The sequence below is a fragment of the Scardinius erythrophthalmus genome (genome assembly GCF_964197995.2).
Source record: "Scardinius erythrophthalmus genome assembly, chromosome: 12".
Taxonomy (NCBI): Eukaryota; Metazoa; Chordata; class Actinopteri; order Cypriniformes; family Leuciscidae; genus Scardinius; species Scardinius erythrophthalmus.
The window spans coordinates 34,263,110-34,276,825 of record NC_138232.1 but is presented as its reverse complement, the minus strand read 5'-3'; the positions used below and the strand labels follow the sequence as shown (position 1 = coordinate 34,276,825).

Here is a 13,716-nt window from a genome sequence, read left to right as displayed (position 1 = left end):
AATGCAAGTTCCTGGAGCCCCACCCCATGCCTCAACATATTAGCCTTGTCTGCTTTATTCAGCATGCTGTACCTGGGGTCTCCACTATGTCCCGTTTCTTTGTGCTGCTGTCACAGCTGATGTGGTAAAAAGTGAAGAGAAGGTGATGCTTTTCATGAAGCTGTGTGGGCAACTCGATTTTTATCTAGAGGACATATACACATGAAACAATATGATTAAAAAAAAATTAAATGTAAGATCAGTCTGAACATGGTCAATATCTTATATCAATAGAAAAATTAAGTGGGGCCAAAAAGGAAAGAATCCTGAATATTTGAAATATATAAATGTAAACACTGTATACCTAAACCTCATTATACAGTGATATAATCTCTCATATTTGGATAACTGGCGCACTATTATCATTTTACTAAAGAAATTAACGTTTTTTTTGGGGGGGGGGGATTTCAAAAGAAAGTGAAAATTCTTTCATTTTGATACTTTTCCCATCACAAATAATAATGTATTATAATCTTATATTATGAACATACAACAATTTGAGTGAAAAGTTCAAATAAAAATGTACCATTTTAAAAAGGTTTGGTTTTGGTTCTGTTTAAAATGTTTCAAAATCCTAAAATGTTCTGTTTATTTTCTGGTTTAAATTAGATTTAAATTTTAACCCCCAGATGTCTTTCAGCGCCTCATTCATCACCTCATCATAGAACTCTGGGTTTTGCTGGTGGTGCAGTACAGCTGCGTAGGCATGTTTGGTGAAGAGAGGACCTCCTGGACGACCATAGATACACTACACATAACAATGACATGCATAAACATGGAGAAATATTATCTTCTGGTCAAATTAAGTAAATTCTACACTCTTTATAAGTCTTAGGGGAAGATTTATACCTTCAAAGGTTGAGCATCCTCTTCATCCGACTCTCTGAATTCCACACATACTGCAATGTTCCTCGCCTGAGTCATATAAGAGAAAGAAAAAACATGATCCAGAAAACAACTTACTGTTAAATCTCTAAGTGCAAACTTTATGAGTGGCAGGTGTAAACAGAGCTTTCATAACACTGGCATCTCACATGTCAAGGCACTCATTTTGCAAGAAAATGCTAATGCTAAAAATGCTAAATTCTAATGTACCTTGGCGAAAGACTTCTGGTTGTCATATTTGAGGTGCTTGGGATAGACATATAGATGATTGTTGTAGGTGGTGAAAGGTTGAGAGCACTTGGCAATACAGGGAACAAACTCCTCCACCTCCAACAGAACACCATTGCTCGGCCCATTAGTTTCAAAAGGCCTCACTGGAATGTAGGATGGAGTGACACAATCTAGCCAAAGGAGAGGAACCATTTGTGTTCAAGTGACCAAGTGTGCATGAGATTAGGGTTACATTAACAAATATTTTGAAGACTTACTAGCCATATCAGGAGGGACATTATCAATGGTCACATCCAGGTTACCCAAGATGACAGGTAATTTAGCCATCTTCTCAGGTCTGCGGATACAATTTTGATATACTGTATACAGTATGTTTATTTTAGAAGCTCTGTAGGGGGGACTGAAAAAATCCCCCTCTGAGAAGTACTACAAAACACATTCCTAACAGTGGGACCATCCACAGCTGGAAATACACTGAAGAAGAATATGATGTTCTGAAAATAATTTAATTTAAAATCCATTTACACTCTTTCCCTGCCAGTGTTTTTTAAAAAAGTTGCCCCCAAAATATTTTGTTGTATGAATATCTGCACATGCATTATATCAAAAGAGTATCTGCTTTTAAACAAAAAAAAAAGTGTTTTATTCTAGCTTAATTCATAAGCAAAAGAACAAACAAACGGGGTTTTGTCTACATCCAGATCGGATTCAGAACGATAATCAAAAAATAGATGGATTGATCGAGTCTGTCAACACCCCCAAAGCTTGCACAGTCCTATAGCTCGTCCTGGGTCGACATTTCTCTTTCGGTAAAATTATGCATGTTGGGAGAAGCTGATCCGGAACCTCTGGGTACTGGTTCAGGGGAACGGAGCGCACTGGAGAGAACCATCCTCACAGAGCGCGATGATTTTCCCCTGGAACAGTCCCAGGATGACTCGCTGAAACATGCCTTTGATCAGGTTCGCTCTATCGACGGCCAGCTTCTCCACACGGACCAGCCGCTCACCTATCCGTATTTTACAATTATAAAAGATGAGTTGTATCGGGTGACCCAAGATACCCAATCAAAGCAGGATACAACTCAGTTGTTGGTACCCAAACGGCTGGTCGAACGATTTAACCGCACGTTGAAATCCATGATTCGAAAGTTTGTACAAGAAGACGCCAAAAATTGGGATCGGTGGTTAGAACCCCTCTTGTTCGCTGTACGGGAGGTCCCCCAAGCCTCCACGGGGTTTTCCCCCTTCGAGCTTCTCTATGGGCGTCAGCCCCGCGGGGTGTTAGACGTCCTTAGGGAAACTTGGGAGGACGGACCTTCAGCTAGTAAAAATGAAATTCAGTATGTCCTGGACCTGAGAACAAAACTCCACACTTTGGGGCGGCTGTCACGGGAGAATTTGTTACAGGCTCAGGACAAGCAAAGATAGATAGGGGATAGGGGTGGGGCACATAAAATTTACCACCTCAACCTTCTTAAAAAATGGTCTGAGGTGGAATCAGTGATGCTGGCGATGGTAGTGAGTGGAGAGGAGGATCTCGGTCCAGAGGCGAATGTCAAAACTAAATCTCTCGCCCTGGCCGCTGGGGGAGACCACCTCTCACCATCCCAACTCACTGATGTGCGTAATTTACAAGCAGATTTTGCTGATGTGTTCTCGCCCCTGCCTGGTCAGATGGACCTCATTCAACACCACGTTGAGACAGAGCCGGGCGTGGTGGTTCGCAGCCGGCCGTATCGACTGCCAGAGCACAAAAAGAAAGTTGTGCAAAGCGAATTAGAGGCGATGCTAGAGTTGGGAGTAATAGAAGAATCTAACAGTGACTGGGCGAGCCCGATAGTTTTAGTTCCTAAAACGGACGGCTCGGTCCGGTTCTGTGTAGATTACAGGAAGGTGAATGCTGTGTCGAAGTTCGACGCTTATCCAATGCCAAGGGTTGACGAATTGCTTGATCGGCTGGGTACTGCTCGTTTTTATTCGACATTGGACTTAACCAAGGGATATTGGCAGATCCCCTTATCTCCCATATCCAAAGAAAAAACAGCTTTCACCACGCCGTTTGGATTACACCAATTTGTCACTCTTCCGGAGGTACCAGATACGGTTCAATGGACGGAGCAGTGTCAGCGGGCTTTTACCCAGATAAAGGCTGCTTTATGTGGTGGACCGCTCTTACATGCCCCTGACTTTTCTCTCCCTTTCATCCTACAGACCGACGCGTCGGACAGGGGGATGGGCGCGGTCCTGTCCCAGGAGGTGGAGGGTGAGGAGCGGCCGGTGCTGTACATCAGTCGTAAGCTCTCTAAGAGAGAGACGGTGTACAGCACCATAGAAAAGGAGTGTTTGGCCATCAGGTGGGCCGTTCTCACCCTCCGCTATTACCTCCTGGGACGGGAGTTCACCCTCTGTTCGGACCACGCTCCCCTGCAGTGGCTCCACCGCATGAAGGATACCAACGCGCGGATCACTCGTTGGTATCTCGCTTTACAGCCTTTTAAGTTCCAGGTGATCCACAGGCCGGGTGTACAGATGGCTGTGGCTGACTTTCTCTCCAGGAGGAGGGGGGGGGAGGCTGCAGGCCGGATGGCTCCCCGGCCTGAGTCGGGCGGTGGGGGTATGTGGCGAGGGGGGCGTGGTTTTGCGAAGTCTGTAGCGGGAGAGAAAGGAGGGGGCCGATCGGTGAGTAAGTAGGTCAAGTGCAAAATGATGAACACCTGTGTCTGATTGCAGTGATTGGTGTGGAGAGACCGGATATAAGCCAGCATGCGGGAGGAGAGGAGAGAGAGAGTTGGACTGGAACACTCGGACGCTCGTTATTGTTGGAGAGAGTGATTGTCTTGTTATTGTATGTTTTTTTGAGTGCTGTGCCTGGCACGGTGAACGCGCTACGTGCGCACCTTTTTGTTTGTTTATTTACTTTTGGGAGAATAAAGCAGAGTGTTTCAGTCAAGCCGACCCCTGTCTTCTTCCTTCCTTGCTACACATTATTGAACCTTGTTACAATGCAGTTTTGATTTATATTCTGTTTAATGTTGTTGATAATCGTGTTATTTTACATATGCAATGCATACATATACCATTGCTTGTTTCTGCTTCTTCTTCGCCTGTGTTTTGATCAGGAGATTCAGTACTCTATCAAAAGATGTGTAATAGCGCCCCCTACTGTATAACAGTGAAAACACAGAAAGCTGGAAATTCGCGTAAATGGCTGGGAAGCGTTATCTCATAAGTATAAATTCTGTAAATGGCTGGGAAAGAGTTAATAGATTGAGACTACTGTAAAAGGGACAAGAAAAATCACAGTGAGGACAAGTCTGATGACTTGAGGTGAATACTGACTTCCTAAAATCCGCCAGAAGTTTGAAAAGATCCTCTTCTGAGAGTTTATTACTGTCTTGCCGGTACAGCGCGGAGAACCGAGCGCTTTTATCCAGAGTCCCTGAGGCATCCTTAAACACAGGCCTGTGGAAAAGAACAATAAAGAGATTAAATATTGGGATTGACACAACACACAGAAAGAAGAACAGAGCATTTCCAGACAGTTTTGTCTCACCGGGCTGCCCATGCGAAAGGCATCCTGTACTGGCCCAGTCTGCTGCAGGCCATCTTGGCATTCTTCAAAACCTTCTGAGCAACCTGTGAAGCAAATCACACACAGTGTTCCCCACAACCTCTCAAGAGACATTTTATTAACAATAAACTGGGCAGATAGCATGTTCCCGTGAGCCTTGCGGGAGTTTTAGTTGGTAACGTAGAGTAGATTTTGGCAGGATATTGCAAGGGTCATTGTGGGATGTGGTAGAATTGTTTTCAAGTTTATGAATCCTGAGCCCAGATTATCCTTCTCCTTATCCCTGTAATAACCACTTAGTGTTTTGATTGACATTGTATATTTGGTACTTCTGTTGTGTTTGTGTATATGTTTGGATCAGCTGTGTTGTTTATGCACTGTGTGTGTGTGTGTGTGTGTGTGGTTATGTTAGGCCCATTGCCTTGCTGGAGTCGGAGCTCTTCATGTAGGGCTCAGCGCAGTGGGTAATGCCTCCCTGCAGAACTTTCTCGATTCGTGCAACCAGAAAGATGTCAGGGTGAGGACACGTCACAGAGAAGACACCCTAAAACAAAAATGAGTACATAGACTTCTCTTACTGAAAGGATTGTGTTTTTTATTTATGTATAGTTTTTCCAAATAAGGATATAGATATAGCTAACTTCTGCGGACAAACTGTCCCTAAAGTATAGCTAAGTAATCACTAACACATGTGTTATGGGGACATTCCATAGACATAATGATTTTTATACTGGACTACATATTCTTACAGCTATATATATCCTAACCCTATCTATCTATCCATCCATCCATCTATAATGTTCAGCCCTCTTACTTTTCTGGGGTACTGCAGCATCCCCTCCAGCAGTTCACTAAGCAGCATTTCTCCATGAGGAGTGTCCACCCCTCCGTTTATCTGCACGCCTGGTGGTGGGATCATGGATCGGACCAGTGGGTGGTTTAGATCCACGTGAAAATCTGCAGATATTTTTCTACTGTTCTGCACGTCAAACAGGGAGAGAACCACGAAGAAGGGCTCCACCTGAAGAAAACAGTGAGAGCTGCATCTAACCTTACGAAACAAAAATATATGGGAATATACTGGAAAATATAATGTAATTTATGACATAATACATTTCCATTTATTGGAAACTAGTGTTTATATTTTTCAATATACTGCTATATATGGACCAGTATGACCATGTATATATTGATACCTAAAAAAAATCTATAGTAATGAAGAAAAAAACTGCACTACATTTTTACATGCAGTAGCTTCGTTGATACACTCAGTTAATTAATTTCTCTTTCATGAGTTAACATATAGCTGAACACATTCATAAACTTTTATTTCACTTTTGTTTGGTTAGTTACAATTTCATATATGAAAATGTGTGATGGTATATAAGAAAAAAGTGTTTACTGAAAAAATAATCATATTTTAAAAAAAATGGCAACATGGCATGTGCAAATGAAATTTTACAAATATAAACATAATTACAAATATACGGATATATATCCCAATAGATATTTTCCTTATAATTGTGTACATATATATTGCACATACAGTACAGTACATTCCCACATTAATGTAAATATATGTATGTAGTACATATATGTTCAAATTTATTTATATTACTGAATATAAAATTACATGCTTTACAAAATATAAGAAATATATTTTCACATATTTTTCAATATATGAAAAGCAGCAATTCCTCATGTATTATTCAATATATTGTAATATATTAACATAATACATTCTTCTGTATATTTAAAATATACAATAGATAATTTATTATATTGATCATTCATACATAAGCAAATATGTTTTCTTTTCATAAGGGTAATCTGTACCAGAAGTGTGTGTTGAGCTAAGGTTGACATGTTGGACCGCTCTAACAGAGTCATTTTTAAAGCGCCACAGAGGCACAGTATTTATACTCATAGCCTATTGAGAACTCAAGTCTTCTATGTGTGTGTGCAAATTAAATTGAAATAGGAGAAAGGGGTTTAACATTCAAATAATTACACATTTACCTTTGTGTAATCATGTACAGGGCTGACTATCAATATACACAAAATTCTCCCTTTCCCAAGGAGTTTGGCTGGTTGCCACAACACATCCCTCATCAGAGACAGTGATACTTAGCCAAAGAAAAGAGCTTTATAACCACAGAACCACCGTGATTGTGTGTGAATCTTACGTTAGTAGTGGGTCCCTCCTCATTCTCTGCTACACAGCTCTGAAGGTTGAAAGACAGATCATTGCAGCTGACCAAAACTCTCTTCCCAAACTTCTCCTCAAACTGTTTCACATCAGGTTCGATGCCAGACAAATCGAGTCTCTACAAGCCAAAACACACACACACACACACAGCTCAAAACCAGTAGCTCACCCTGTGATTTAATGGACTGTTTATTATTGGAGCTGTGACTCACCTGTGTGTCAGGGTCCAGAGTGAAGAGTTTCAGACGAGTCTCACTCCTCATCTTGGTCTCAATGTCTCTCGCACTCTAAAAAGCAAAAACAGGATGGTAATCACTAATTACTGCATCTGATTGTGTTTCCTGTTCCAGCATATTGTATGAAAAAAAATACTTTGTCTTATTATTTTGTCTTGGTTTCCAGTAAAATATCGAAACATCCTTAAAATCAGCATGAAACGGATGTTGTAGTCTTTTTATTCCTATTGTGACGTATATACGAGTGAAAAAGCTTCTCGAACAAGGCGGAACTTGATTTTGTCCATCAAGAATCGATTGGATGGTTGTGTAAAGCCTGTAAACACGTCATCAGAGAAGAGAAGAGATACTGGTGTGAGGGGAATCTATTTTGATTTAATATTACGAGGGCACATTAATTAAAATAATAATAATAATAATGTACACTGATAAATCATTTATAATAAATACTGCAATATTCCTTAAATAGAAATTGTCCATTTTGATTTCATGGTGACTTTAAAACAAGATGAATGCAAAATTACATATGATATTCTGACATGTTTCCAAACAATATACATTTAAATGATAAATAAATATTAGAATATATTATAAATAGATTTATTGTCATATAGGCAATCTGTTTTATTGTGTATACCATAGTAAATGAAGGTAAAATTAAGATTAAAAAAGAAAAATAGCCTTTTTAAAATGAATAAAAACTTTTTTTTGCCATTATTATTATTATTAAATAAACTATTAAATAATGTGAATTTGCATTTTTTTAAAGATAATATTCTCAAAAAATGTTTGTATTATCTTTATTTACACAATTTAGCTCCACAATAAATGTATTTTTCTGTATGAATGTTGGGATATTTTTACTGGAGAAAAAGGCACAAAAAATACTACAAAACTATTGACTAACATGGAAGTGATCATGGGATGTGAGAAAATATCCTGACGTTAGCGAGAAGCGGCGCCTAGACGATTGATTCCAGGGAGGAGAGAGAAGGAGGACAGGAGAATAAAGAGCAAGAGAGAGAGAGAGAGATGTGATGAGGGAGATGAGAAAGTGTGTGTGTGTGTGTCTCTCCAAAGTGTGGGTGGTTCATTGTGGAATGGTTGGAAAACATTAGCCGAGAAGACTCAGGGTGGGTGGAAAAACTGTGGATGTGTAGAGAGAGGGCAGACAGTGAGGACGCCAGCGTTGAGATCATACTACAGCCAAGACACAGGAGCCGAAAAGCAGTATTTACCCACACACACCCTGTGAAACTGTAGATGATTTGTATAATCAGCTAATCAGGACATACTATGTCTACACGTTCACAATACCTGGAAACTGTCCTGAAAATTCCCTGGTGATATGTCTGTCTTGCCCAGCTCATCGTCTGTGTGAGAGAAAACACACATGCTGTACTGAAACTCTCAAAACCAGCAAACTCAGTGGTACGGCACACAGCCGTGAGTCTCAATGTCTATATCAACATGTTGTGACTGTGCAAACAGCCAGATAACAGTGTCAAATCATAATAACAAACACTAAAATGTGGGTGCTCAAACATTAAAGCTGTCAAACTACATTTGTATGATGTGAGTGGGTGTTGTGGGTGGTTGATAGCACAGCAATACACTTTCTAAGGTGTTCTGAGTGGTTTTAATCGTTCATATCTGTATATGTGGTTACTAGAGAGTTTTGGGTGATTGCTAGGGTGTTGCTAGGGTATTTAGGGTGGTTTCTAGGGCATTACTATGCTAGAATTTCTAAAGTATTCTGTCCCGAAAATGTATATCTCCGGTACGTGCTGTATATCTGTATATGTGGTTGTTAGAGTGTTTTGTTTGATTGTTAGGGTATTGTGGGTGGTTGTTAAGGCATTGCTATATGGTTTCTAAGGTGTTCTGAGTGTTAAAATTATGTTTGTAGGATGTTCTGGTTAGTTCCTTTCTGTCCCAAGATATTCAGCGCCCTAAATATGACACAGGTTCCTCTTTCAAGGGATTTTTTTCCCATTTTCTCTTCAGCAATCTACATGATTTGAGGTATCATTTGTGGCTATAGCACATTGCGGGACAAGTTAGGCACCAAAATGAACTTAAACAAACCCTAATTATGACTAATAGCAACAGTCATGCTGTAATTAGTTAATTTGGTTCTGCACTCTGATTGGTCAGCAGGTGTTTGTTGTTTTATACTAGGCGAGAAGAAAGGAATGTGCTGTCTCCTTTGAAACTCATCAAAAGTAAATAAAGACTCCCAACCTCCTCTCCAGTGTGAAATCCGAAGGGTTTAAGAGGTGTTAAGTGTTACTGTTTGTGTATGGCTATGTGTGCGTCAGTCCAGGAGTGTTGGATATATGCATCTATCCATTAAAAGACGTTTAAAGAGTGGGTGGTCTCTTCAAAGAAAACATACACATATAGGAAACACGACCACTCAGCTGGCTCTTCAAATACACGTCTGGGCGCTCAAACTGTGTCAACAACCTTGTATTATCGTATAGTAATGTATCAACACACTCCACCTATGTCATACATGACATCAGACACACACATCTGTGAATTGCACACACTCTTACTGGCCCAAACACATACCATCGTGCAGTTCTCCGTTCCTCCTCTCCTGCATGGCGAGCTCAAAACTGCTGTGGAGGATCTTGTTGAGAGTGCTGATCCAGTCATCCATCTCTCCTTCACCGTCTGCAGCCAGAAGATACGTGCTTTTATCCTGCATCTTCAGCTCAAACGCAAAACGCCGCACTTTACTGTTCTGCGCACAGACAAACGGTGACAGAGAAAGAGAGACATTTCTAATCACGTCACTGGCAGTGAATAGCATAGCTCAGCATAGCACAGTCTTCTCAAACTCATCTGTGTAGAAAAGTGGGGTATTTTTTGTGGGAGAAAAATCTGAGAAGCAGGAGACTCTACACTTGATCATTTAATCTCACTGCTGTCTAGAAGAAAAAATAAGACACAAGAGATCTCATTTGAGACTTTTCTTTCCTATGGGAATGTGAGAGCACCAGAGACTTTGGGATGATTTTACACTTAATGCATTTATGATGAATTTACACCAGAAATGACTCTGGAAAATATATCTATCCTGCAGGAGCTGAAAGCCGTTTATTCCCGGACGCCTGCTGAGGAATATCTGGCCGCTTTGCATGTGCACCTGTTGAAATGTTTAGGTTTTGGAGCTAGAAATAACTTTTACTATTTCTCTTTTGTCCGAAATGTGGAAAACGGACAAAATGTCAAAAAACAGATGTCGAAAACAGATAAAACGGGTTGTGCATACCAAAGGAATACTTTAAGGAGGGCTGGTGAATCGAGGAATGCGATCACATTTGCACACACACACACACACACACACACACTGAGTGCACCACAGAGTGGAAATATTTGACCCTGGGAGAAATAATGCGTGAATTAAGCTGGACTTTATCTTTCTCTTTCTCTGCAACCTCGAGTAGCCCCATCTGAGGAACTGACCATCCAAACACTGATATCCCCTCTTGGTTGAGACAAAGGAAGAGACTCATGAGGATGTTATTAGAGATCTGAACTCCTTTTATAAACTGCTTTGTACTGCAGTAAATACACAAAACAAAGCATTTATTCTTCAGGCGCCCTTATGAACTTTAAAGGAATGTTCCAGGTTCAATACAAGTTAAGCTCTATCGATAACATTTGTGGAGCAAAGTTAGAATTCTAGCTTGATTCGCTCCTTCTTTTAAAAAAAAAGAAGCAAAAAATTACAGAAGAATAAGTTACAATAGAAGTAAACAGAGCAATAAACATAAATAACATTCTTCACACACTGAATAAATGTGTAAACTTCTCAACTTTGTACACATCTTAAACATTTTTTTTTTTCAAAAAAAGATTTGCAAATATTTGTTCTTATTTTTTATGTACTTTGAAATATTGTTTATGAATATAACTTTTTAGGGAGTCACACCACATGACATTTTACAACATTCTACATTCAACTAACCTTGAGCTTAATTAACCTAATTTTGAACTAACCTTGTAATAAAAAGGTCAAATAATATGCCATTTTAAGAGTTCTGGTAGGGAATATTTCATGTTTTTGCAGGTTTAGAATTTATTTTAGTTAAAATATTTTTATAAACATTTTATAAAAATATTTATTTTATAAAAATAAAAGATTATGCAAAAGTATTTTTTTCCACACAAATTTCTATATGACATAAGACAGTTGTATCATTAACAATGTAAAAAAATGTACTTTATGCCCCCAGAAAATATCAAAATTAATTTTCAGAAGTTGGAAACATGTTAATCATAAATATGTCTTTTCAAGTCACTAATATAGTACGATGCGTCGTTGGAGACACTAACCAACTAGTCAGTTTCTGAAACCGTAGTAACATGGTCGACCTCTATCATTTGAGGTGGAGGTGTAATAACTAACAGATCTCAGGCATGGATCTTCCATGTCATTTTGCTGTATTTGATGTTTGATTCATCGTGGATTCCCTCATCATACCTCGAAGATCCCTTGTGCATTTTATGCACATGTGCACTCTTCAAAAACGCTGCTAACTGTATGTATATATACATTTTATTTGAATAGAATGGAAGATATAGAATGTACTGATTGTTACTTTACTTATTGTGCCCAAGAGCATTATCTAAGTCCACGTGTAAATGAACAAGAAACTATGCTTCTAACCACAGCTCGAGAGCTGTAGTAACTTCCAACCACGTAAGTTTGCGATGCTGTTTGCGAATGTTAATTGGAACTATGGTTTCAGGAAACGCCAAATCGGTGAACTATGTTGGTAATGACAGAACTTGCGAACATCGTTGGCTAACAATGCTTTCGGGAAACACAACCCAGGACATCAATCTGAGCATCATGTCATTGATTCTTATACTGATAGTTACCTGGATGACACCCATGCATGAGTCCAGGAAGATGGTTCCCTTGGGTTCTTTAGATATTTTCTCATCTTTGTAGAAGTTCAAGTTGTATGATCCATCTCCCAGCTGGGTCAAGTGGAAATACCTTCTCTTAAAAGACTAAAGGGAAAGAAATTTGGGAGGGAAAGAAAAAACACAAAAAGCATTAAATGAAAACAGCAGATTTAAACACACTATGTTTAGATGAAAACTAGTGACTGTTCTAAAAATAACATCTAGGGGTAAGGGACCATGGGAAAATGAATTAGTGAGAACTGGAAGTTGGTGAAGCCCCACTTCCTGTCTATAACATGGTGAGCACAGATCTGTTAAGAGGAGGACAGGGTCAGAGTTTGCTTTGCTATGTCCATGACTGAAAACAACCAGCTGAACACAAAGCTATGCAGAAACTGCACCCCGTGGCACTTCTCGTATGCATGGATCCAATGTCAAGACAGTGAATTTATGGTGTGCTCCTTTTGATATGGTGTCAACTTTTTTAACATCTATGTATTTTATTTTTTTTTCATTTATTTTGTGTCTACATTCTGTTTGTATTTTATTTGTATATTCTTGAGTCTACCAGGGGTTGGATGGTGTGGAGTGGGTTCCAGATTTGTATAGTTACTTTTTGCTTTATACTTTTGTATTTCTTGACCTTAAAAAAAAGAAAACTCAAACAGTTGTTAAAGGGATAGTTCGTCCAAAAATGATATTAAACTTATGATTTACTCACCCTCAAGCCGTTCGAGATGCATATGTCAATCATTTTTCAGACGAACACATTTTCAGTTATTTTAGAAAATGTCTTAGATCTTTCAGTGGTTATAATGTCAAGTTATGGGGTCCACCTCCTTCAAGTCCCAAAAATGTGCATGCATCCTTCACAAAAGTAATCCATCCGGCTCCAGGGGGATAAACGAAGGCCTATTTCATACGCCAGCATCCATCTCCCGTGAACGCGCGTCGACTGTTGCCGGAAGCCAGTTATTTTCATTTATAAAGTTTTAAATATGTATATTTTTATGAAAAAAACGCACGGATTACCCTCAGAAGGCCTTCGTTTATCGTTTATCTTTGTTTTGTTTTTTGCCTTTTAAAAAATCTACAGTATAAACTGTGTAACCCCTCAGGTTCTACTTGGCAGTATTCAGCATCCTAGTATTTCGTTCCGAACATAGTGATCATCGTGTGTAAGAACACCATGTTTCAGACATTTTCGTCATCATCAAATCAGAAAAGGGCTTGTATATATGGCTAACTCACCCTCATGGTAACACTGATGGCACTGTTCATGTTTGCTTTATACAGCCAGCCGTGCTTGGACACGCCCCCTCTTTGAGAACCCAATGATGCGGCATCCTTCAGGAACCAGAGATCAAGAGCACACATAAGAACACACAGAAGCGCAATCATACACCCACACAGTCTGACTTCATCTGTTTCTTCAAAGCATGTCGATATCTAACACAGTTTCCCACATTAGAGCCTCTGGACGCCCTCTCCATGTTTCAACATGAACTCCATTTTCACCTGACCCCCTCAATTATTCACGTTCTCCCTCATCCCTACAGGGAGCAGCCTTCAAACTGAACAAACAAACTTCATCCCTGAGCGAGCGTTTAGACA

The 13,716-nt window shown here is 39.6% G+C and overlaps 1 protein-coding gene across 4 annotated transcripts in view; it reads right to left on the bottom strand.

Moving 5' to 3' along the window:
- dock9b (dedicator of cytokinesis 9b) overlaps window positions 1-13,716 on the bottom strand; it is a 102,225-nt gene that overhangs the window by 29,983 nt on the left and 58,526 nt on the right. For all 4 annotated transcript variants that reach the window (XM_081381681.1, XM_081381680.1, XM_081381679.1 and 1 more), the window contains exons 6-20: window positions 13,354-13,449; window positions 12,073-12,207; window positions 9,751-9,925; window positions 8,491-8,546; window positions 7,150-7,224; window positions 6,915-7,055; window positions 5,543-5,749; window positions 5,150-5,272; window positions 4,711-4,793; window positions 4,497-4,619; window positions 1,413-1,492; window positions 1,135-1,325; window positions 889-954; window positions 695-787; window positions 73-184 (exon numbers count right to left, since the gene is read on the bottom strand). In XM_081381681.1, the coding sequence (XP_081237807.1) occupies window positions 73-184; window positions 695-787; window positions 889-954; window positions 1,135-1,325; window positions 1,413-1,492; window positions 4,497-4,619; window positions 4,711-4,793; window positions 5,150-5,272; window positions 5,543-5,749; window positions 6,915-7,055; window positions 7,150-7,224; window positions 8,491-8,546; window positions 9,751-9,925; window positions 12,073-12,207; window positions 13,354-13,449 (1,756 nt within the window). The remainder of the gene's footprint in view (window positions 1-72; window positions 185-694; window positions 788-888; window positions 955-1,134; window positions 1,326-1,412; window positions 1,493-4,496; window positions 4,620-4,710; window positions 4,794-5,149; window positions 5,273-5,542; window positions 5,750-6,914; window positions 7,056-7,149; window positions 7,225-8,490; window positions 8,547-9,750; window positions 9,926-12,072; window positions 12,208-13,353; window positions 13,450-13,716) is intronic.